At 37.6% G+C, this 24,986-nt stretch overlaps 1 protein-coding gene across 2 annotated transcripts in view; it reads left to right on the top strand.

Moving 5' to 3' along the window:
• The window catches only part of LOC105499731 (laminin subunit alpha 4), a 148,829-nt gene that overhangs the window by 112,873 nt on the left and 10,970 nt on the right, over positions 1–24,986 (top strand). For both annotated transcript variants that reach the window (XM_071096337.1, XM_011772502.2), the window contains exons 20-33: positions 66–239; positions 855–1,000; positions 1,440–1,602; positions 2,477–2,610; positions 3,069–3,240; positions 6,088–6,219; positions 7,735–7,877; positions 11,004–11,142; positions 11,602–11,739; positions 13,704–13,837; positions 14,763–14,927; positions 16,012–16,165; positions 22,881–23,068; positions 24,586–24,775. In XM_071096337.1, coding sequence (XP_070952438.1) covers positions 66–239; positions 855–1,000; positions 1,440–1,602; positions 2,477–2,610; positions 3,069–3,240; positions 6,088–6,219; positions 7,735–7,877; positions 11,004–11,142; positions 11,602–11,739; positions 13,704–13,837; positions 14,763–14,927; positions 16,012–16,165; positions 22,881–23,068; positions 24,586–24,775 — 2,172 coding nt within the window. The remainder of the gene's footprint in view (positions 1–65; positions 240–854; positions 1,001–1,439; positions 1,603–2,476; positions 2,611–3,068; positions 3,241–6,087; positions 6,220–7,734; positions 7,878–11,003; positions 11,143–11,601; positions 11,740–13,703; positions 13,838–14,762; positions 14,928–16,011; positions 16,166–22,880; positions 23,069–24,585; positions 24,776–24,986) is intronic.

Raw genomic sequence — 24,986 nt, 5'->3', positions numbered from 1 at the left:
ACCATGAGAAAGCATTCTGCCCATTTCTGCAAAGCACTTTTAATGAAACCATTGTGTAACTCCAGATCCAAGTCTCCATGATGTTTGATGGCCAGTCAGCTGTGGAAGTGCACTCAAGAACCAGTATGGATGACTTAAAGGCTTTCACGTCTCTGAGCCTGTACATGAAACCCCCTGTGAGGCAGCCAGAACTGACCGAGACTGCAGATCAGTTTATCCTGTACCTTGGAAGCAAAAACGTAAGCACATGAGTTTGAAAGGAGGGAATAATATTTACAAGGAGAGCTGCTTTTTCTCTTGCCTAAAATAAAGCTACTAGGCAAATGAACCAAAACAATGCCCATTCTGGTAACTCAGAAGATCTCATTTTAATGACAAGATTAAAAGAATGACTCAAGAACAAGGATTTTTTCTCTGTGTGGGAAATTGTGGGGATTGTTTCCTATTACCATCGCACTGCTAACTTTGATGAGTGAATGGAATACCTCAAAGTCTTTCAGAAAGACAGAAGCCTATTCTGTTTGATGCTGAATCCTGTTTGGAGATGCATAGTGAACAGAACTGTCAGGCTATATTATATCCCTGGGTAGCCTCAAAAAATTAGCCCATTCCTGGTAGCCAACAAATTTCCATGAGCCTGAGCAAGGATGGGGCCAGCAGACTCTGATGTGGCCACAGCTGGAGGCTGGAGAGGAAGAGCCACTGCCGGGTCTCACAGGAGCTTTGGGTAATAATTCAGGCCAGAAATCACTTGTATATACCCAAGTATTTGGATTTCTGATTGTCCTTTAAAAAAGATGATGTTCATTCCTATGAATTTAATTTAAATGACTTCTTACTTCCTGATATTTCAGGCCAAAAAAGAGTATATGGGTCTTGCAATCAAAAATGATAACCTGGTATACATCTATAATTTGGGAACCAAAGATGTGGAGATTCCCCTGGACTCCAAGCCCGTCAGTTCCTGGCCTGCTTACTTCAGCATTGTCAAGATTGAAAGGTACAGTGAATCCGTGACACAGGGCATATATGCACAATTCACAAGAAACCTGTTGAACACACGCACGTGCACACACACACACACACACACGCAGTCTTCCTGTGGAAGTTATAAATAGCATTTTCCTCCCTTTATTCTTGCTCCCTTTTCTTCCATTATTCTTGTATTCTTTCCCAAACACCTTAGTGGAAAAGAAAAAAAAAAAGTCATTTCTAAATCACGCTCTGATTATTAGATTTTACCTGGCCAATCCAGGAATTAATTTCAAAATGAAATGTCTTTCTTCTCTTTCCCATTGATTGTGATGTTTTATAAATGCTTACTAGTGTCACAAAATTAAATTACCCATTTTGTGATGAGGAAACATTAACATTTTGACATTTAAAAAGTATTTTCTATAAATTATATAATAACACATGAAAATTATTTATCTCAATAGGGTGGGAAAACATGGAAAGGTGTTTTTAACAGTCCCGAGTCTAAGTAGCACAGCAGAGGAAAAGTTCATTAAAAAGGGGGAATTTTCAGGAGATGACTCCCTGCTGGACCTGGACCCCGAGGACACGGTGTTTTATGTTGGTGGAGTGCCTTCCAACTTCAAGGTCAGCCATACAGCTCTATTTTGACCTATTACAAATCTACAGTAATTGTTTTTATAAATCCATAAACCTATAATGACTTGGGGGTTGCTGATATCACTTTAAGAGCTTACTTCTGGGGGAAGTAGAATTCTGAACCAGAATCTATAAACCTGATGTGTAAATCTGGTCTATGCTACTCATATTTTCATAATGTCAATGCTTTCAGGTTATAGCTGACTCCTGAAGATCCGTTCATTCATTCTTATACATGCATATGTAATTAATATTACCCCCACCTGCCACAGGAATGTCCGTAGCTTGTGGTGTCAGCACAGTTTAGATCTAATGTTCAGCTTTGCAGTGGTGGTTTCAAAAATTCAGTTATCTCACCTAATACAGGTATGAAATAAAGTATCTGGGATGAGAGATGGGGTGGAACCTAGGAGAGAGTATGAAATCTGATGAAGAGGGGATAAAGGATAGGTCAAAGAAGATGAGAAGTTGATCTGGGGTTCCAATTTCAGGACTATTATTACTAGTTATGGGCACATGATTGGATTTTCTCTGAGGATTATTTTCCCTCTCATTATATGAGAACAAGAATACCTACCTCACAAAGCTGGCATAAGGACTGATTTTTGTCATGAATTCACTGTCCAGCCTATGACCAGCACATAATCAATGCTCAGTAAATCCCACTTTCTCTGCTAAGATTTGCACAACTGACAAGTTACTGCATATCTAAATGATTTGGCATAAACACACTCGGGTCTAGAAAGACATTTCTATGAAGGGGTAGGTCTCCTTGACCTACTATTAGTTGCATTGTCTGTTCTGTAATGTCTGAGTAAAACATGACCATGAGACAGTTGGTTTTGCTTTTTCTATTGAACAGCTCCCTAACAGCTTAAACCTGCCTGGCTTCGTTGGCTGCCTGGAACTGGCCACTTTGAATAATGATGTGATCAGCTTATACAACTTTAAGCACATCTATAATATGGACCCCTCCACATCAGTGCCCTGTGCCCGGTAAGAGACAGTTGAGAGTACTAAAGACTTGGATATTTATGCAAGAGCAGCAGATAGAACAAGTATGAGTCAATATTCAGGTTCTCAAACTTTTCTTTGGGGAAGCCAGGTTTGAAACTACGTTAAGTCATACCTGCAAAAAAACTCTTCACCTATTCTCTATCATAGATGAGCATGCCCAAGTATCAAGTGTCAATTTGTTTGCAGCCTTGATTTAGGATTCCAGGCACTAGGGTGTCCCTGGAGACTTCAGTTGTCTTGGCACACAGGATAGAGAAGAAAACAATCCATTTAACATACCTACAAATACCTCTTTATCTGTTCCGTGCAGACAACAGGACTTCATTTAAATGTTGTAAGGGCCACAGAAGATGTTAGAAGAATGAGTTAAAAGGGCTTCACTTGAAAAGCGTAACAGAAACTGTAGTGTTCAAATGACCCTTGTGTTTCCATTTCAGAGATAAGCTGGCCTTCACTCAGAGTCGGGCTGCTAGTTACTTCTTCGATGGCTCCGGTTATGCCGTGGTGAGAGACATCACAAAGAGAGGGAAATTTGGTCAGGTGACTCGCTTTGACATAGAAGTTCGAACACCAGCTGACAACAGCCTTATTCTCCTGATGGTCAATGGAGTGAGTAAAAATACAAGTCCTACTACTTTTCCTTTATTTCCTTTACTTTCTGCTACTCACGTTTCCAGGAACCTTCCCAGGTCCAGTGTGTCATGCCATCAAACTGAAATTCTAGTTTAGAAAAGTCAGATTGGATTTTCTTCTTCAGGAAAGTAATGACAGCAATAAATAAAAGCAACCCTGAGATGCATTTCCCTACAGTACATTTTTGGATATAAATAAACTAAGAGAACTTTGAGGAAATTAGCACCAAGATCTAGGACAGCAGCGTGTCTGCAGAAATTCTGCACTGGGCTCCTAACTTTTCCAAATCATATGCCCTAATCAATTTAAAAGCAAAGCTTGCATACTTTATATATATGTATATGTGTATATAAGTATATATGTATGTACACACACACATATATCTTTATAAATGATACATGTGTACTATAAACAGATATAAATATAGTATGAAACATTCAAAGCTTGCAATAAAGGACAAATTATACAAAGATAAAATAAAAGATTATATATATTTAAAGTGAAGAGTAAATTGACTTTATTAATGATACAGAAATGTTTTTCTCTCACTCGAAATTATTTTGAATAGCACTTTACTGTACACCTCAAACAAAATAGTTTTCGTGAGAAAATGTAATTAAATATGCTAAATATTTTTGAAAATCCTTAAACTCTTTGTGATACAGTGATTCAAAAGTCTGGTCCTAAGTCCAGTTTATTTCAACACTAATTTTATTGGTTGTTGTAACTAGACAAGATACCTCACAAAAGTAAAAAATGAAAGAAGCATATCATTAGCTGTGCCTACTAACTCAAATAGTTTTCAATCACATTCACCAGGTGGCAAAGGCTGTCTTTGAGATTTGACTGATATGCTTCCTTTTTTCTAATATTAATTCTTATAAGCTAACCAGATATCATTTTGTAAACTTTAATAAAAGGGTTCTAAGCTATTGAAAATCTTTATTTGAAAGATTTTTCTAAAGTTTAGATATGTCTTCCCTCAAATGTTTTAATAGTGCTGATAGGAGAGTTTTTGTGGGATTGCATTTGCATTGTTCCTATCAACAAAATCACTTAACAATAGAAAAATTCCCAAACATCTTTTTAAAAAACCATCTCTCCACAGTATAACTGTCCTTAAAAAAAAGAGAAAAAGTTACTTTCTCATCCATTATTATGATAATACCCTTACACTGATGTGACAGTATGTTTCTTTTTTGAATTAACTAGTAGGTTTCATACTACTGTCAGACATTTCTCATCACAAATAAAGTTCAACAAATTTAGAATAATTCATGTTACAAAGAAAAATGTGTAACCCTTTATAAACTTGACAGCATTTTCAGAAATTTGTAGGAAGTAGCCAGCAAATATCTGTGTGTCTCAAAATGTTTTCACATCACTCTCCATCTCAATACGAATCTAAATATTCTATTATTTCAGTTATATCACCCTTAAATCCATGTAACTAGCCACACATAAACTGCAATAAATTGCAATAGGCGAGAAGCAAAGAAATGGATGAGGAACTACCTTCAACCCTTCAAGTGTGGAACCCCTCTTGGGAAGCCACACACATTATGTGAATTTTGTGAAAGTCTGACAAAAGGATAAAATGAAGGCCCACAGTCAATAATTCATGTATTAAATATTAAAAATTAGTTTCTTTCTCTATTTTAGATTTTTTAGTGAGTATAAATGGACGTTGAAATATTTTCTTCTCTATTTTAGATGTTTTTAAATTAGTATAAAGTTGAAATATTTTCTTTCTAAACTCCAATAAGTTGTTTTCCACAGTCCCAGGAATGCACAAACTCCACTCAGGAGATCACTTCCTACAGAATAGGGACCTTGCCACAATGCTTTATTTTTCAAATCCATTGACTTCTTGTATCTATGAACTATCTTCTGAAACAAGCAAACCTCATCAGTAAGTCACCTGAGTGTTACAAAATGTCTTTGATTCTCAAACATCATGTGTTCCAAGTGCATAATAATTCTATATTTATTTACATAAATCCAGTGTTTCAAAACAATACAGCAATGGCCTTCTTTTTTAAAATCCATATTTGCTGATAATATGGAAGAATTATTTTCAGTATACCTTGAAATTATTTTTTAATATTACTAATTTTCACCTAAAATAAATGCAGTCACATCTGTTGGCCTGCTATAACTTTTTAAAGTTTCCTAAAGACAAGGCAGTTGAATAAACTGGTATACTATACTCTGTTTTCAAGATTTTGCTAAAGGGCAATAATGTAGACTTAAAACTTCATCCATTAATTCAGAAAGTAGAATGAAAACAAAAGAAGAATCTTTACACTGTGTATAAAATTAACTTTTATATATTAAGAAGAGAAGTAGCTGCTGATATGGAAGTAGTTGTCACTTTTTTTTTGAGACAGAGTCTCGTTCTGTAGCCCAGGCTGGAGTGCAGTGGCATGATCTCGGCTCACTGTAACTTCCACCTCCTGGGTTCAAGCGATTCTCCTGCCTCAGCCTCCCGAGTAGCTGGGATTACAGGTGCCTGCCACCATGCCTGGCTAGTTTTTGTATTTTTAGTAGAGATGAGGTTTTGTCATGTTGGCCAGGCTGGTCTCAAACTCCTGGCCTCAAGTGATCCACCCGCCTCAGTCTCCCAAAGAGCTGGGATTATAGGTGTGAGCCACCACTTCCAGCCGTTGTCACTTTTATTTCATAAGAATTTCGTAAGACTTTCTTAGTCTTCAAATAGCTCCAATAACTAAGAATATAGTCATATTTCTCAAATTCAGCCAAAACTGACTCTACTCGCATAATAACAGATGTTCCTATCTTACAACTTCTTTCTCTCCCCAGAGTATGTTTTTCAGACTGGAAATGCGCAATGGTTACCTACACGTGTTCTATGATTTTGGATTCAGCAGTGGCCCTGTGCATCTTGAAGATACGTTAAAGAAAGCTCAAATTAATGATGCAAAATACCATGAGGTACAAATCATTGTAGTTGGTTGGTTTTGGTTTTGTTTTTTATACTTAGATCTGTTGATCTAATCAGGCGGACAAATGAGACAGGCAGGATAGTAAATATACTGAGAGCTTTCGTATCCAAGGAGCAACTGAAGGACCCTCATCTTCTCAACCCCAGGAAGACATTTGCTTTAAAACAATGGATGTATTTTTCCTATTGATGTTCCAATTAAAAAGTCACTGAAAGATTCCTTTTAATTGCTTCATTAACCAGAAGGCTTCTATTAATCTTAAATATCTCAATTGGTGTTCCTCTAGAGTACTTCTGTGCACGTCTGGAATGAGCCAGAGTGTAGATGCACAGCCATTTTTTTTGCTTGTCCTTTGAGCCCCACTAAATGTAACAAGAATATACAGAATTTCCTTTTAAACCACTTATCCAGCATGTAGAAAATAGTAGCACAGTTTTCCTTATAAAGAGAACTCACAAAGAATCCCCTTTAGTTTTGAAACAGATGTGCAGACTACTGAAAATATACTTCATCCATTTTCATTAACTATTTTAAATATACAATTTGATCAAGTGTATACAAGGCATAATATCTTTTAAGTGTAACCAAAATGCAAGGGGTAGGAGACTGTATTTCCCTTTTCAGTTCAAAGTCCATAGCCTCATGAGAATGGTTTACAATAAAAGAATATTTTAACTATTTCTCTGACTAGCAGTTTTGCAGATTCATTAGAACTGCTCACTGTGTCACCAAAAAATTACACCTGGTAACATGCAATCTAGATTCCAGAAGGCACCTGCTTGGGAATACAATAGCGGTCACCAGGGGTTAGGGATGGGGGAAATAAGACATTGCTGTTCAATGGGTATAAAGTTTCAGTTGTGCTAGGTGAGTATGTTCTTGAAATCTGCTGTACAGCATGGAGCCTATAGTTATAACTAATTTACAATTTATTGAGGATAGATCTCATGTTAAGTGTGCTTAACACACATGCTCACACACACACACACACACACACACCACAAAGGGACACAAGGAAATGCTGGGAAATGTGTGATATGTCTCTTACCTTGATTGTGGGATGATATGAGTGTTTGTATATGTCCAAATTCATCAAATTGCATACATAAAATATGTATAGTTCTTTGTACATCAACTAGACTTGAATAAAGTTGTTTTTAAAAAAGAAGAGAACAGTGGCACCTGTTTATAGCTCTTTCCTGAATCCTCTCAGAAGGAGCAGGAGGAAACAATAGGTCTAATCGCAAAATTTTTCTTGGGCTGGCTCCCTCTTCATACAGACCTCCTTTCCCAGGAAATGTGAACTGCTACTTGTAGAAGCAAGAGTTTTCAAGTCTGTGAGAAAAGAAAATCTATCTATATCTATTCCCCATTTTGTGAACAAACAAGCACAAAGGCATGGAAGAATAGCTAGTATAGCCAGGAGAATTAAAATATATAGAAGTCATCAAAGAACTGAATATTAAATAGTTAATCAAGGCTTACTATACATTATCTCTCCCAGATCTCAATCATTTACCACAATGATAAGAAAATGATCTTGGTAGTTGACAGAAGGCATGTCAAGAGCATGGATAATGAAAAGATGAAAATACCTTTTACAGATATATATATTGGAGGAGCTCCCCCAGAAATCTTACAATCCAGGTAAGGCTTTTTGTTAAGTAGCTGTTTGTTCCTAGCAATGTACTGGGCTGGCAACATCCAGGAGAGGTCTAGTAACAGTGTCCGCACTCTTACTTGCTACTTTTACACACAGGAATAGGTACAGGCACACACATTCATGTACCTGCAAGCCCTCTGCAGTCAGTCCTCAGGACCTCCTGAAATTAGCATCACATAGATGTAATCACAGATTTCTTCAGTTATTGTATTACTCTTAGAACATGATCTAATGCAATATTTCTCATCAGCAATAGGAAGGGTGGAACATGTGTATTGTGTGAAGACAAAACAGCATTTGTCCATTTACTCTTTTTTTATATACTTTAAGTTCTAGGGTACATGTACGTAATGTGCAGGTTTCCTACATATGTATACATGTGCCATGTTGGTGTGCTGCACCCATTAACTCGTCATTTACATTAGGTATATCTCCTAATGCTATCCCTCCCCCCTCCTCCTACCCCACAACAGGCCCCAGTGTGTGATGTTCCCCTTCCTGTATCCAAGTGATCTCATTGTTCAGTTCCCACCCATGAGTGAGAACATGAAGTGTTTGGTTTTTGGTTCTTGCAATAGTTTACTGAGAATGATGGTTTCCAGCTGCATCCATATCCCTACAAAGGACACGAACTCATCCTTTTTTATGGCTGCATAGTATTCCATGGTGTACATGTGCCACATTTTCTTAATCTAGTCTGTCACTGATGGACATTTGGGTTGACTCCAAGTCTTTGCTATTGTGAATAGTGCTGCAATAAACATACGTGTGCATGTGTCTTTATAGCAGCATGACTTACAATCCTTTGAGTATATACCTAGTAATGGGATGGCTGGGTCAAATGGTATTTCTAGTTTTAGATCCTTGAGGAATCGCCACACTGTCTTCCACAATGGTTGAACTAGTTTACAGTCCCACCAACAGTGTAAAAGTGTTCCTATTTCTCCACATCCTCTCCAGCACCTGTTGTTTCCTGACTTTTTAATGATCGCCATTCTAACTGGTGTGAGATGGTATCTAATTGTGGTTTTGATTTGCATTTCTCTGATGGTGAGTGATGATGAGCATTTTTTCATGTGTCTGTTGGCTGCATAAATGTCTTCTTTTGAGAAGTGTCTGTTCATATCCTTTGCCCACTTTTTGATGGAGTTGTTTGGTTTTTTCTTGTAAATTTGTTTGAGTTCTTTGTAGGTTCTGGATATTAGCCCTTTGTCAGATGAGTAGATTGCAAAACTTTTCTCCCATTCTGTAGGTTGCCTGTTCACTCTGGTGGTAGTTTCTTTTGCTGTGCAGAAGCTCTTTAGTTTAATGAGATCCCATTTGTCAATTTTGGCTTTTATTGCCATTGCTTTTGGTGTTTTAAACATGAAGTCCTTGCCCATGCCTATGTCCTGAATGATATTGCCTAAGTTTTCTTCTAGAGTTTTTATGGTTTTAGGTCTAACATTTATGTCTCTAATCCATCTTGAATTAATTTTTGTATAAGGAGTAAGGAAGGGATCCAGTTTCAGCTTTCTACATAGGGCTAGCCAGTTTTCCCAGCACCGCTTTTTATATAGGGAATCCTTTCCTCATTTCTTGTTTTTGTCAGGTTTGTCAAAGATCAGATAGTTGAAGATGTGTGGTATTATTTCTGAAGGCTCTGTTCTGTTCCATTGGTCTGTATCTCTGTTTTGGTGCCAGTACCATGCTGTTTTGGTTACTGTAGCCTTGTAGTATAGTTTGAAGTCAGGTAACCTGATGCCTCCAGCTTTGTTCTTTTGACTTAGGATTGTCTTGGCAAGGCAGGCTCTTTTTTGGTTCCATATGAACTTTAAAGTAGTTTTTTCCAATTCTGTGAAGAAAGTAATTGGTAGCTTAATGGGGATGGCACTGAATCTATAAATTACCTTGGGCAGCATGGCCATTTTCATGATATTGATTCTTCCTATCCATGAGCATGGAATGTTCTTCCATTTCTTTGTGTCCTCTTTTATTTCATTGAGCAGTGGTTTATAGTTCTCCTTGAGGAGGTCCTTCACATCCCTTGTAAGTTGGATTCCTAGGTATTTTATTCTCTTTGAAGCAATTGTGAATGGGAGTTCATTCATGATTTGGCTCTCTGTTTGTCTGTTATTGGTGTATAAGGATGCTTGTGATTTTTGCACATTGATTTTGTATCCTGAGACTTTGCTAAAGTTGCTTATCAGCTTGAGGAGATTTTGGGCTGAGACGATGGGGTTTTCTAAATAGACAGTCATGTCATCTGCAAACAGGGACAATTTGACTTCTTCTTTCCTAATTGAATACCCTTTATTTCTTTCTCTTGCCCGATTGCCCTGGCCAGAACTTCCAACAGTATGTTGAATAGGAGTGGTGAGAGAGGGCATCCCTGTCTTGTGCCAGTTTTTAAGGGGAATGCTTCCAGTTTTTGCCCATTCAGTATGATATTGGCTGTGGGTTTGTCATAAATAGCTCTTAGTTACTTTTGCTTTAGCCTTAAACCCATTTTGAGCTCTCCAATAGCATCTGAGCTACACAAATTTTTAAGGTTATCCAAAGGGTTGTGTATTATGTATAATGAAACATTAAGACTCTCCCCTAAACTTTGTTGATTACAGATGTGTTGGAAATAATGCCAAAATGGATTCATTAACAACGTGGATTAATAAAAGTCTGAAGACCTGTGTTCAAATCCTAACATCACTTGTGACATAAGTGAATAATTTATTCTTAGTTTCATTTTATAGGTTAAACCCTGTGGAATTACTAAGAATTGATTATTTTTATGTATAATATGTCAGTTCCCTATGATTCAATCTAATAATCACCTGCTAAAGGGCAATAATAGCATCTCCATCTATTTCACTGAATTGTTATAAAGATGAAATGAGATAATGTAAGTTAAAGCATTTTGAAAACTATAAAGAACAAATTGGCTTGACTCAGAACAAAACTCTTCTATAGGCAAAGATTAGACATTGCCGTGTGCCTATCAAAGAAAGCATGAGAATATGAATGATTATAAAGCTGTTACAAATGACTATAAATAAATGCAAATTCCATAGCCTACATATGCAGGGTAACATCATCATCATGGCTGTATCAGTGAGGCTGACTTTCTTTTCCAGGACCCTCAGAGCACACCTTCCCCTAGATATCAACTTCAGAGGATGCATGAAGGGCTTCCAGTTCCAAAAGAAAGATTTCAATTTACTGGAGCAGACAGAAACCCTGGGAGTTGGTTATGGATGCCCAGAAGACTCTCTTGTAAGAACCACTCAGTCAAAAGCTTTTTAATAGACACCATACTTAACACTCCCAAAAGCTGGAAAAGCTCTTTTCAGCTTCTCTCTGATCCTAGGTACACCTTGGGTTCCTTTCTGCCACCACCAGAAAGAAGAACCATTAAGCCTGAAGGGCTCTTGTGCATGGGATTCCTCTGTGACTTGTTCATTTGCTTCAGTTTTCTATGGGTGGGGCATCTAACACCTAAAGTGGTGTGTGCTAGCATCATTGTTCACTCTGGTTGGAGTCAGCGGAGAAGATGAAACCCTATCTCTCAGAGGAGCTCCTGGTGTATGCCTGAATTCCAACATAAACCAGAAGTGGGAAAATAAACTATTTACATAGAAACTAACAGGCAAGGCCCTCCGTATGTGAAACGTTGATAGTTTTAAGCATTTGATAATTCTCAAAAACACTATCTCCACTTGTTTTGGCACACAGATATCTCGCAGAGCATATTTCAATGGACAGAGCTTCATTGCTTCAATTCAGAAAATATCTTTCTTTGATGGCTTTGAAGGAGGTTTTAATTTCCGAACATTACAACCAAATGGGTTACTATTCTATTATGCTTCAGGAGTAAGTATTTGTTTTTCTCTGAGGAAACTTCTTTGTGATAATTGTTTTGCCTATTAAAAATAATTTTTAATGCATGTTAGAAGTGATTTTCTATTCAGATTTTGACTCACATGTAGACACACAGAATGCCTCATTTCAAACACTTTTAAAAATATTACATGTATTGTTTATCAGGAGTTCCTAACCTGGAATTCATAGACCCACCCCCAACGGATCATGGATAGAATTCAGGGGGTCTGTGGACTTAATGGGAAAAGATTACATCTTTATTTTCTCTCACTGAAATTGATCATTTCCTTTGATTATGAATCTAGACAACACACCACAGTAGTATTACCAGTACCTGCGACTTTGTCATTGATAGAAATCACAGATTTGTTTGTTTCACATTACAATTGTCACAGAAATCTCAGAATGTCATTTTTGCTCATTGCTACTTCTAATATTATTAGGTCTGCTATGGAATCTTATTATTTAATGCCTTAATAAAAAGTTATACTATCACAGATTATTTATTTTAATATTTTGAAAACTGTATTTCAATATAATTGGTTTCCTTTGTATTATTATATGTTTTGTTTTATACATTTAAAAACATTATTTTGTGAAGGAGTCCCTATGTGTTACCAAAATGCCAAAGGTGTTTCTAGCACAAAAATTGTTAAGAGTCCCTGTTTGTATGCTATGAACAAACACATCTGTGATTTAATTTATAAAAGGGTAAAAAGAACATACATGCTTCTTTTAGATTTGCTACAGAACATTGTAGCTCAGCTTATAAAGATATGCTATTTCAAGAATAAAATAAGGTCTGTAGAGGATTGGTGACCGTAACATCCAACTAGTGGGTCTCTGAAAAGGTCATCATCAATATATACACTGATGTGCCAGGTCATCATAGAACTTCTGAAAGCAACTTTCACTTTTCATATATATTACCTGCATCTGACACATTTATATTCCAATTTAATTGGAATCAGTAGAATCTGTGAGAATTTACCCAAAGCATTTTGTAGAACTTCGGACCCCAAACCTGCCTCAGACTACCCTGGTTAGTTCAGTAACACTTTTTGCCCACAAAAAGTAGTCTATTTTGAGGGCAGACTTAAGAAGTTGGTGCCCATATAAGGAAAGAGAAGCAAGATGAATATTTGCCAAATATTTTAAGATAAGCAATAAGCTAATTCAGATAAGAAGAGCTAACTTGCTTTTTAAAATGTCTCTTCTGCCTCTATAGATGAAAAAGTGAAAGATTTTAAAAAGCCAAACTAGCAAATTAACCCTTGCCTAGTCATCTAGCTACATCCCCAAGGAGACCTAAATTATCATCTTTTCGAAGGGATTAAAAGTGAGATTGAAAGTAGGAAAGTAACTGAGACTGAGCTAACAACTCTCAGCATAACAAAGTCACCAAAAATTTTCAGTTGGAAATATAGGAGATACATTTTCTACTGAAATGTGTCTAATTTTATAAGCAATACCAGTACAAGCAATAGGGTGTTCTTGGTTGTTATTTATAGAAATTATTTTACAAGCAAATTTCCTACACACTATATTGCCTTTAAGCAATACCATTCAAGGCCGGGCACGGTGGCTCATGCCTGTAATCCCAGCACTTTTGGAGGCCGAGGCGGGTGGATCATGAGGTCAGGAGTTCAAGACCAGCCTGGCCAAGATGGTGAAACCCCGTCTCTACTAAAAAATACAAAACTTAGCTGGCCGCGCTGGGTGGCGCCTGTAATCCCAGCTACTCGGGAGGCTGAGGCAGGAAAATTGCTTGAACCCGGGAGGCGGAGTTTGCAGTGAGCCGAGATCATGCCACTGCACTCTAGCCTGGGTGAGACAGCAAGACTCTGCCTCAAAAAAAAAAAAAGCAATACCATTCAGTAAATGTTGAAAACATTTCCATCTTTTGGATCCCTAGACTTTTGGATCCTACTTACATGTTTGTGCTTGCATTTCAGTCAGACGTGTTCTCCATCTCACTGGATAACGGTACTGTCGTCATGGATGTAAAGGGAATCAAAGTTCAGTCAGTAGATAAGCAGTACAATGATGGGCTGTCCCACTTCGTCATTACCTCTGTCTCACCCACAAGGTACAGCTTCCTCACTTCATATTCTTTCTACCATGTCTATTTGTGGGACATGATTATGTCAAAAACCACTATAAATAATAGGTTCTCCTACACCTTTTCTAATGTTAAAACAAAAATGCTAGAAGGAACAATTTACTTTCCTTAAAAAGTATTGCTATTAGTTTCCAAGATATGTAAAATAAATCACTATGAAATTTCTTAAAATAAATACAAGGGTTCTTTTTCCCGTAAAACAATAGGTTATAATCTTCTTGATGGAAATGCCTACTAATATTACATACTGAACGGAGTGCAGTATTTTGCACATAGAAGGAGCTCAGCCAATGTTGGTCTTGTTTAGACCTTGAGTCACACAACTGAGAATGCAACATTTATGGCCACATTTTAAAAGCTCCAACTTCATCTTTAAAATAGATAATACTGAATTTATTTTTGGTAATAAGAAAGTTTTCTGGAATAAGAAATGAACCTCTGCTACTAGTCTATGTCCACTTTTGTGGACACGTGGACACAGAAAACATGAGGAGGCTTTTTCTGGATCCCACTTCCAGTAAGGATCAAAATAATCTAATGTGCTTTGCCATGGAAATGGTCTTCCACAAATGTGATTAAGTTATCATCATGAGGTATGCTCTGTTTTATACACACATACACATACACACACACACACACAAATAATGCTGATGACTAGGCATCTGAATTTCTTGCCTTATGGGTTTAAATTCCAATCTTGGTTTGGAGAATCTTTTTTGCATATAGAAATATCCAGCCATTTTATCCTGGGCCTCATGAAGAGTTTGGCAACTCACTGTCTTTTCATTAACCAGATGTTCCATTTCATGAGGAAACCTGCTTATCCAAACTAGAGTGGGTCAAGGTAAAATGCTAGCTCTGTGGTTTGTAAATAAGCCTTTTTCTTTTGCAGATATGAACTGATAGTAGATAAAAGCAGAGTTGGGAGTAAGAATCCTACCAAAGGGAAAATAGAACAGACACAAGCAGGTGAAAAGAAGTTTTACTTCGGTGGCTCACCAATCAGTGCTCAGTATGCTAATTTCACTGGCTGCATAAGTAATGCCTACTTTACCAGGTATCATATTTTTATTATTAATGAATCTGCATGATTGATAAATAAAATCAAGACAACAGCAAAAATATTAAAAATGAGAACTATGAAATGTATCTGAGGCATTAGGGGATAGTAATTAAAAGCTTATATGTGCTTGAGAAACTGTCATACTTGCATTTCTGTGTAGGTTCTTTGCCCTTTAATTTCCAAATGGCCTTGACTAAGTAAGCCTTCATGTCTTCACCTACAAAATGCAGATAATAATAGTGCCTGCTTGGTAGGTTTGTCATGAGGGGTAAATGAGAAGATAATGCACATAAAACAACTTGTACAGTGTCTGGCATACAGCAAGCTAAAAATATTAGGTGCAATTATTTTTGTACTTATCATTAATGACAGAGTAACATACCCAGAGGTTTACAAAAGTCTTAATTTAACGCATGACTTTAAAGAAAGCTATTAATCTAGGTCCTTAACAAAGCCAATAGGGGTTCCTTAAGTACAAGAATAAGCAAGGGAGGGCCGGGCGCGGTGGCTCACGCCTGTAATCCCAGCACTTTGGGAGGCCGAGGCGGGCGGATCACAAGGTCAGGAGATCGAGACCACGGTGAAACCCCGTCTCTACTAAAAATACAAAAAATTAGCCGGGCGCGGTTGTGGGCGCCTGTAGTCCCAGCTACTCGGGAGGCTGAGGCAGGAGAATGGCGTGAACCCGGGAGGCGGAGCTTGCAGTGAGCCGAGATCGCGCCACTGCACTCCAGCCTGGGCTGGGCGACAGAGCGAGACTCCGTCTCAAAAAAAAAAAAAAAAAAAAAAAAAAAAAGAATAAGCAAGGGAGGAGTTTAATATAGATTAAGAAACAGAGGCAGTTCCAATCATCCAGAGTGTGTTGAGGGAAAAGATGTTCATTATTATAAATGTGTGATGCCAGGCACATAGTTATTAACTGGTTGAATGTAATTTAAAGGGTCCTGGTTACGCGCGCACACACACACACACACACACACACACTTTAATTGCCAAAGCTCTTTGACTTCCATAATTTTCATCATGTAATTCTAAACAGTATTTTTAATATTTATTTTTTCCTCTGTTACAAACACAGGGTGGATAGAGATGTGGAGGTTGAAGATTTCCAACGGTATACTGAAAAGGTCCACACTTCTCTTTATGAGTGTCCCATTGAGTCTTCACCATTGTTTCTCCTCCATAAAAAAGGAAAAAATTTATCCAAGCCTAAAGCAAGTCAGAATAAAAAGGTAAAAGATAATGCTGTTCTGACTTCCTAATTGTCATCATTTTCCACGCACACAGTTCTAGACACTGCTGTTTTAGAGAATATACTTGATCCTTTGCAACTACATACATAGGAAAGATGGGATTCTTGCAGTATCACATATTCTAGTTTGCCAGCTTTGTTGTATTAATTTTTTGTTTGTTATAGAGGAATTTTTTATTTTTTATTGACATGTAATAATTACACAAATGTATGGGGTACAGAGTTGTCTTTCAATACATGCATATAATATGCAATAATCAAATCAGAGTGATAGCATGTCTATTATCTCAAACGTTTATTATTTCGTTGTGTTGGGAACATTCAAAATCATCTCTTCTAGCTATTTGAAAATATACAATAAACTATTGTTAACTATAGTCACTCTACTATACTATAGAGACACAGAACATTTTCCTCCTATGTAGCTGTAATTTGGTATACATTAACCAACCTCAGCCTATCCTCCTCCCGCCGCTGCCCTTCCCAGCCTCTGATAACCACAGTTCTAGTCTCCTGTGAACTCAACATTTTTAGCTCCCACTTACGATAACATGCAGTATTTGTCTTTCTGTGCCTGCCTTATTTTACTTAATGTAATGTCCTCCAGGCTCATCCGTGTTTGTTGCATCAGTTCCTGTTCCAATGAACAGTCTGAATCAGCTATTTATTCATGCTTCCAACTTACAATGGTTTCCCTTACAATGGTTAAAATGTCCCTGTACTTAACAGTTTGTATAAATAATACATATTATTTGGTACTATAATTCTCTAGTATCATTTGCTTTTGTGTAACAATTTCAGGCTTTTGTCACAATCATGGAATATTCAAGTTTCTGATCTTACCCTGGTTTTTCCCCTCCTTCTTGGGCCTTCACTTCAACCACTCACATGCACAGTTGGTCTGTGACATCAGCTAAAGCTACTCCGTTATCAAACTCTTGAGTTCTAAAATTCCATCCTACTATTCTTTCTCATGCATTTACTGCAACTCTGTACATTATTTGCCTTCATTACAAGTGGGACCCTTAATCCCTTCTAATTCTTTCAGTTTAACCCTCCCCACCTCTTTCATGATCCAATTTTAAGAGCGCGCTCAGGTGTCAGTGTTCCCATCCTGGCCCATGCCACCACCAACTCTCATCTGAATAACTGCAATAGCTCCCAGCAGGTCTCCTTGCTTCCACCTTGTTCCCTGATAGCCTATTCTCAACCCTACAGTCAGATCTTTATAAATATAAATCATATCATGTCACTACTGTGTTCAAATGGCCCCCCGACTACACTCAGAGTAAAAGCCCAAGGCACCATAATTCATAAGAGGCCCTATGTGATCCATGCCCCTTACCCTGAGTTCATCTCCTCCTACTTGCCCACCTCTCTCAGTCTTCTCCCCATACTGGCCTCCCAACTATTCCTAGAATGGGCCATGTGTACTCCCACCTTAGGTTCTTTATTCAGGCTTCCCTTCTGCTTGGATCGCGCTTCTCCCAACTATCTGCACAGACAACTTCTCTTCCGTCTACAATTGCTCAACTCTCATCTGTTCAATGACCTACATTGACACCCTATTGAATACTGCAGCCTGTCTCCTACCTTCCACCAGTAATGCTGCTCTTTTGCTTCTTTCTATTCTTTTTTCGTAGTACTTATATTTTATTAGTATGCTTTCTTTATTATGTTTATTATTTATTATCTGTCTCCTCTACTAAAATGCAAGCTCATTCATCTTGTTCCCTGATGTATAATAAGCACTCAGAACAATGCATATAACAGGTGTTCAATAAATACACAGCTATCTGCATCATAGGGTTGTAACAAAAACTAAATGAGTTAATGCATGAAATGATATGCACTTAGTATAGTGCAAGGCATGGAGTAAAGATTCAGTGAATATTAGTGGTTATATCTCTATAGCGCCTTACAGTATTCTGGAGGATTGGTTCCTAAAAGTAAAATTGCTTGGCTCAAGGGAATACGCATTTTCAATATTGAGGCAATACCAATTTACAGTCCCACAAACAGCATTTGAAAGAACATATTGTCCCACACTATTGTTAACAATGAATATAATCAAATTTCTATAATTTTGCCAATCTGATGGACAAATTGAGGTTTTAGTTTTCATTTCTCTGAATGCTAGTGAGGTTGAGCATTGTTTCAGGGGAAGAACTGATTGCCGTCCAAGGCTGGCTTCTGGACCATCAGCAAGAGGGAAGTGTCTCCACCAGCTTCTCCATTCTGATGGTTTTTCACTGACCATTATATCTTGACATTTTCCATATATATGAGCATATGTGGACTACTTTTTCAATCCTCTTGAAACTTCTTCTTTGTTCATACATGACTGCTTTATCAATGTTAACAAAATAATTGTGTGTGTGTATAATTGAAACTTAGTACTTTCTTAGGATCCCTTCCTGAGTTGGACATGGAAGACAGATAATTTCATTGATTCTCATGAAGGATTTTGCTGGAAGATACTATGAAGGAGTTTTCAGAGTATACTATAAAATTCTAATAGAGTCTTGCTGTTACCTTCATACATTGATGCTAAAAGATTTATCCTGAAACTTTTTTTATCTGGCACTTGAACACTGGTCAGAGGGTCATAGGCAGCAGATTAACATTACAGGTTGATGAGGGACATCAACCTTCTCAAGCAAACACAGTTACCCCTTTAAATAAACACAGTTTTCTAAATTAAGTTGTCTATCAAATGTGATTTCCCAACAAACATTCAGTCTGAAGGTTATAATCAACAGCCCTATTAACAGAAGTTTTTCTGTATTATAGGAAACTTGCTAACCTTTATGGTAAATAGTGTTAGACAGAAACTTGACTTTGTAATAACAAGATACAGAATCACCATAGATTTCAATTATATTTTATGATAACTAGAATATCAACATTTGCTAATCTTTTCCTTTATTGACCCTTGTTTCAACAGCTTCATAAATAACTACCAAGAAAAATATGTGGTCTCTGACCTAAATTTTCATTAAGGCTGCACCAAAGCAATTGGGATTGTAATAATTTATTTTCACAATCACTTCCTAATATCCCATTTTATTCACTTATTATATTCATTTAACCATTAATAGACTTTTAGTTGCTTCCAGTTTTCTGGAAGCTAAAGATCTTTGTAGATAAATCTTTGAGTGTATTGCTGAACAAATCTTTAAGATAGATTCCTAGAGGGAGAATTACTGAATCAAGGCAAATTGCTTTCCAAAAAGGTAACATTGATTTCTATTTCCCTATGGTATTTGTGAATACCTGTCTTATCATCTATGTTCCAGTCTTAAATTTTTTTAACAATGTTTACGTTTCAAATTTAATTGGGAAAAGTTTCTCATTTCGTGTTTAATAATGAACATTTCAAGTATTGTAACAGACATCATGCTAGGGTATCTGGCAAACCACTCTGTTCTCTAAGAACTGATTTCCTACCCAGTGGGCAGGCCCTGTGTTTTAGATGCAAGACCTCACTTCCCTGGATATAGATCACTGGACCAGGGTAGATCACATGCACAAAGCTGGGCTATCAGATTCTCTTTCTTGGAAACTTAGAACCTAGAGAGATCTGCCTGAGCTGGCCATTGAATAGAAAACATGTAAACCTAAGGGCATTATGTTAATTATACAAAGAGGAAAAAAAGCTGCTTCATAGAGTGAAAGGCAGAAAGCTATCCTGTCGAGAAAGAAAAATGAAAAGAGATGCTCTGAGAAACCAGAAACCTCCAGAAAGGGAGTGCCTTGATTTTTTCTAGCTTTCCAATTGATTCTAGCCCCTGCTGGGACACCACAATACTATCTTAGATTGTTTAAGATACCCCGTTCAGGCACGGTGGCTCACACCTGTAATCCCAGCACTTTGGGAGGCTGAGGCAGGCGGATCAAGCAGTCAGGAGATCGAGACCAGCCTGGCCAACATGGTGAAACCTCGTCTCTACTAAATACAAAAATTAGCCAGGCAAGGTGGTGCATGCCTGTAATCCCAGCTACTCGGGAGGCTGAGGCAGGAGAATCGCTTGAACCTGGGAGGCAGAGTTTGCAGTGAGCCGACATTATGCCACTGCACTCCAGCCTGGGCAACAAAAGCAAAACTTTGTTTCAAAAAAAAAAAAAAAAGATACCCCTATATCCGTATAACACATTGCCGTCTTTTTCTTCAGTAGCTCAACTAGCTTGGTTGTTATCTGACACAAAAGAATCTTGCTAAATTGAACTGGTACTATCAGTGGGATTGCAACTAATAGGCCCACAGAGAAAACAAAAAATTACACTGGTAAAGCCAAAGTCTAGTGGTGTTCATTGAGAATCACCATATACATACCCATCTTAGGATAACAAACTGAGTCTCTGTGTTGTATGGTATAAAGTAATTAAGTTATACCTTGGCTATTTTATCATTATTAAGAGTGTGAATGTGTATCTGCAGAAGAATTAGCATATTTGGTTGCCATATATAAAGACATCAGAGTTTATTGATTTTTGCAGCAGATGAGAGACGCACCTACATAGTCATGTATTCCCACATTGAAGCAGAGTCAGGCAAGGCTGGTAAATTGAGATTGTTCTGTTTCAAATAACCCTGTGCTTCACTGAGCACCTAGAGCTAAGTGGATACACTGACTAAGAAAGCGTGAGATCCTTTCCATCCAAATGGAGAGAACAGGAAGCAGCCAGAGTTGGGGAAAGTCCCCTACCCTCACTCTCACTCTGTTCTCTTACCCTCACTACAGGCCCTGTGCAAAGTATTTCCAGCTGGGCCTTTCACTGAGACAAAGGTGATCATATCTCCTATCATAAAGTATATTACTCCACTGGGATTGAAATAGATTTGGGAAAATTTTCCTAAGGCATTAGAGTTAAAGAATCTCCTGGCAGCCCTACTCCAGCCCGTTCTGCCCACCTACGGCTTGAAGCTATGGCCATTATTTGTAGGCGAGAGCCTGGACCAAAAAGTACTGGTAGCTGGGTATATTTCCTCCATCCAAGAGAGAAACCTTATTTCTGTTGCAGTAAAAATCAGGTTATGAGTCCTGACAACTGCATAAAGAAGGGAAGGGGGAATGGTGGAACCAGGTGGGCTTTCCTTTAGGAAATGAGAGTCTATGAGCTCCCATCTCTCTCCAACCTAACCACCGTGAGAGTCTCCACTGCCAAAATCCAACTGCACGAGCTGCTGCCCTGAGAGCAAGAGACACTGGCACAGCTGGTCTGTCCTTTAATTAATTAACCTGCCCTCTGCCCAAAATCACATCTAGATTTTGAATGTAATTCTGAGATTTAGCTAAAACACTATTTTTTTTTTTTGTAGGTCTTGTCTTTTGCCCTTATGAGATTAAGGGTTTTATTGTCCATCTGTTCCAATCTACTTTATATCTTCCAGAAATTCCACACGGCTTGGTTCTGCCAGTAGAAACCCTCTCAGATTTCCAGGACTGCTGTGGATTTATTTTTATGTACATTGTTCTGACATTTCAATGGGAATAGGGGGGCTGGGAATAAAGGTGTGTGCTCATTCAGTAATCCTGAACCAGAACTTTTCTGATCTAATCCTCTCTCTCATCTTGTCTGTTGCCTGCGTGTGCTCATTCAGTAATCCTGAATTTTTGTATCTAATCCTATCGCTCATCTTGTTTCTTGCTGTGTCTCTGTCCTCCCTGCTGCCACACATTTCCTCTTCTATCAGGCCTTCCTTGTTGCAAGCTGTCTTCCTAGGTGGGTCAGAGCAGGCCACTCCCTCCCTGCTTTCAAAACCTGTGTGGCTCTTCATCACCTAAAAAACAAAACCTCCAGCAATCATCTAAGGTCCTATCTGGCACCAACCCTGTTTTCCAATTTGCTGTTATAACTGTTTCTCCAAATTAATTTTCAGTTCCTTAAAAAACAGGAATCATTTCTCATTGACTTTCTATTCCCCACTACATGCCACCCATGGGAGGAATGTATAATCATGGATTTCCTTCCCCTTTACTTCTACCCATTGGATAGTCACTAAACATTTGCTTGAATAAGTGACTAAATACTTGAATTTATTTGCATTTACTTTTATTTTGCTTCAGAAATTAAAACTAAATAATCATTAAATATTAGCCTATACTTGCACAACTCTAAATTTTAGTATCGGCCATGCAATTTTAAGAGCACAAGGTGTTTAAAAATTGTTCTATATCCTGTCACATAAAATTCTACTACATATCCTATCACCAAAAATCTCCTTAAGTATTTTGAAGATGTTGCTATGTTAACTTTTTACATACCATGCGTAAGTAATAATCTGTGTATTAAAGTAATATTAATATTGTTTCTTATGTAAGGATTTTGTTGATTGATTCAGGGTCATTTTAATTGCCAACTTTGCCACTTTTCACTATTGGTTAAGATGTGCACTTAATTTAAATGATAGAGCAGTTGTCTCTGTAGCTTCAGTTTAACTTTGCTTTACTACCATGTGGAAGAATTTGTGGTTCATTAAAATGCTATGTTGTTGATGTTACTGCTGCAGCTACTGCTGTCATTTGCTCATAGCGGTAGAGGTAGGGAAGAGAGGGGGCCTAATGTTCCATGAATGTAAAATGCACAAATAATATACAAATTTTTTATCCTTATTAATGATAAGGACATCACAAAGTACTTTTTGGTGCTAGTATGTCACTTTTATCCCTTAATTTGGTTTACTTTTATAGGGAGGGAAAAGTAAAGATGCACCTTCATGGGATCCTGTTGCCCTGAAATTCCCAGAGCGGAATACTCCAAGAAACTCTCATTGCCACCTTTCCAACAGCCCTAGAGCAATAGAGCACGCCTATCAATATGGAGGAACAGCCAACAGTCGCCAAGAGTTTGAACACTTAAAAGGAGATTTTGGTGCAAAGTAAAGTAACACACTATACTCCTAGACTCTTAATGACATGGCTGGGCTCCATCTTTGTTTGCCACATGTCATCGTTTTTACCTATCTTTCCTTTCTGTGCCACCTTAATCCTATTATGTTATCATCGAAATAAGTACTAAATAGTACATGATTTATATTATCCAAAGAATTATATTCTCTGTGATTTTCCATTTGTAAGGTTCATAAAACAATATTCTTCCAGGAGTTTACTGTATTTGACCAAAAAGAAAAGACAGTCAAGGAGGGGAAGATGGAGCAAGTTTCAAATGACTCATCATCTAACCTTGATATCACGCTCCCTTTCCCATACAAATTGCTTTCAGGTTGTAAATGGGAGTGCATTCGAACTACTAGAAGGTTAATAAAGCATTGAAAATACAAATAAGCTTGTTTGTCTATGACCCTCCAGCTATCTCCAACCCCATCACCTCTTTCCAGTATTTCACAAATCTCCAGGTTATCTGATATTACTGAAGAATTATTTTTATAGTATTAGCACCCAAATATTTTTATATAGGTCTTACATAGCTCTGTCAAACATTCATAGAGGCAAAGTATTCAATAAGAAATCTCTAATGTCTTATAATTTGCTACCTGCCTAATAGGCAGAATCAGTATTTTCTATTTTTCGGGAAGAATTTAGAGTTAATCAAACTAGAAGTTAACCTAGTAAATGTATCTTATCCATAGCCTGTGGTTAAATTTCTAGAAGGTTTTGTTTAATTTCTACAAACTCAGGTGGCTGCTTTTTACACATGGTATCCACTAATTAATTTTTACTGGGAAAAAATTTTAGTCTGTATTTTAGATAGCACACAAGTGATATTATTTGCATTACTCACTAGTATTTTGTCCACATGGATAAATTTCTTTAACATACATATTTTTACTAAATTGCAGCTTTTTTTTTTTTTTTTTTTTTTGAGACAAGGTCTTGTTCTCCCATCCAGGCTGGAGGGCAGTGGCATGATCATGGCTCACTGCACCCTCAACCTTCCAGGCTTAAGTGATCCTCCCACCTCAGCCTCCCAAATAGCTGGGACTACAGGTGTGCACCACCATCCCTGGATAATTTTTTTTTTAATTTTGTAGAGATGGGGTTCCACTATGTTGCCCAAGCTGGTCTTGAACTCCCAGGCTCAAGTGATCCTCCTGCCTTGACCCCCCAAATTACTGGGATTATAGGCCTGAGCCATGGCACCCAGCCTGCAGCCATATTTTCAAAGCAAGACACAGTAAGATCCTTAACTGAAACAACATTTCCTCAAATGTGGAATACATCCTTGTTGTACAAGGAAGTAGAGAAGAATTTACATTTTTTAACTAGCCATGCTAATGTAATATTCATTAATAGTAGAAGTATGGAATAATGTTGCTTGGGATTAGATAGAATGGCTACTTATTTATTCTTGCTTACACTGTATTATTTTAAAGAAGTTAGAGATTATCCTCAGTCTCATTTTACGTATGGTAATCCCTTTCTTTTCATTTACCAGATCTCAGTTTTCCATTCGTCTGAGAACTCGTTCCTCCCATGGCATGATCTTCTATGTCTCAGATCAAGAAGAGAATGACTTTATGACTCTATTTTTGGCCCACGGCCGCTTGGTTTACATGTTTAATGTTGGTCACAAGAAACTGAAGATTAGAAGCCAGGAGAAATACAATGATGGCCTGTGGCATGATGTAAGTTGAAGGCAGAGAACAGTATTATCAGCAAATAGCTACCACTGTCAAATGGACACTCATGGGCCTCCATTACTCTCTCTAGAAATATCCATTTTAAAAGTCTGCTGCTGCACACTCAGAATTCAATTTCAAAAAATTGTATTCCTTATAAAAGTCTTGAAGCATACTATTTAAAAAGAGACACAGGCTGAGCATAATTATTTTAACC

Source organism: Macaca nemestrina, chromosome 5, assembly GCF_043159975.1.
Source record: "Macaca nemestrina isolate mMacNem1 chromosome 5, mMacNem.hap1, whole genome shotgun sequence".
Taxonomy (NCBI): Eukaryota; Metazoa; Chordata; class Mammalia; order Primates; family Cercopithecidae; genus Macaca; species Macaca nemestrina.
This window is presented reverse-complemented; position numbering and strand designations above follow the sequence as displayed.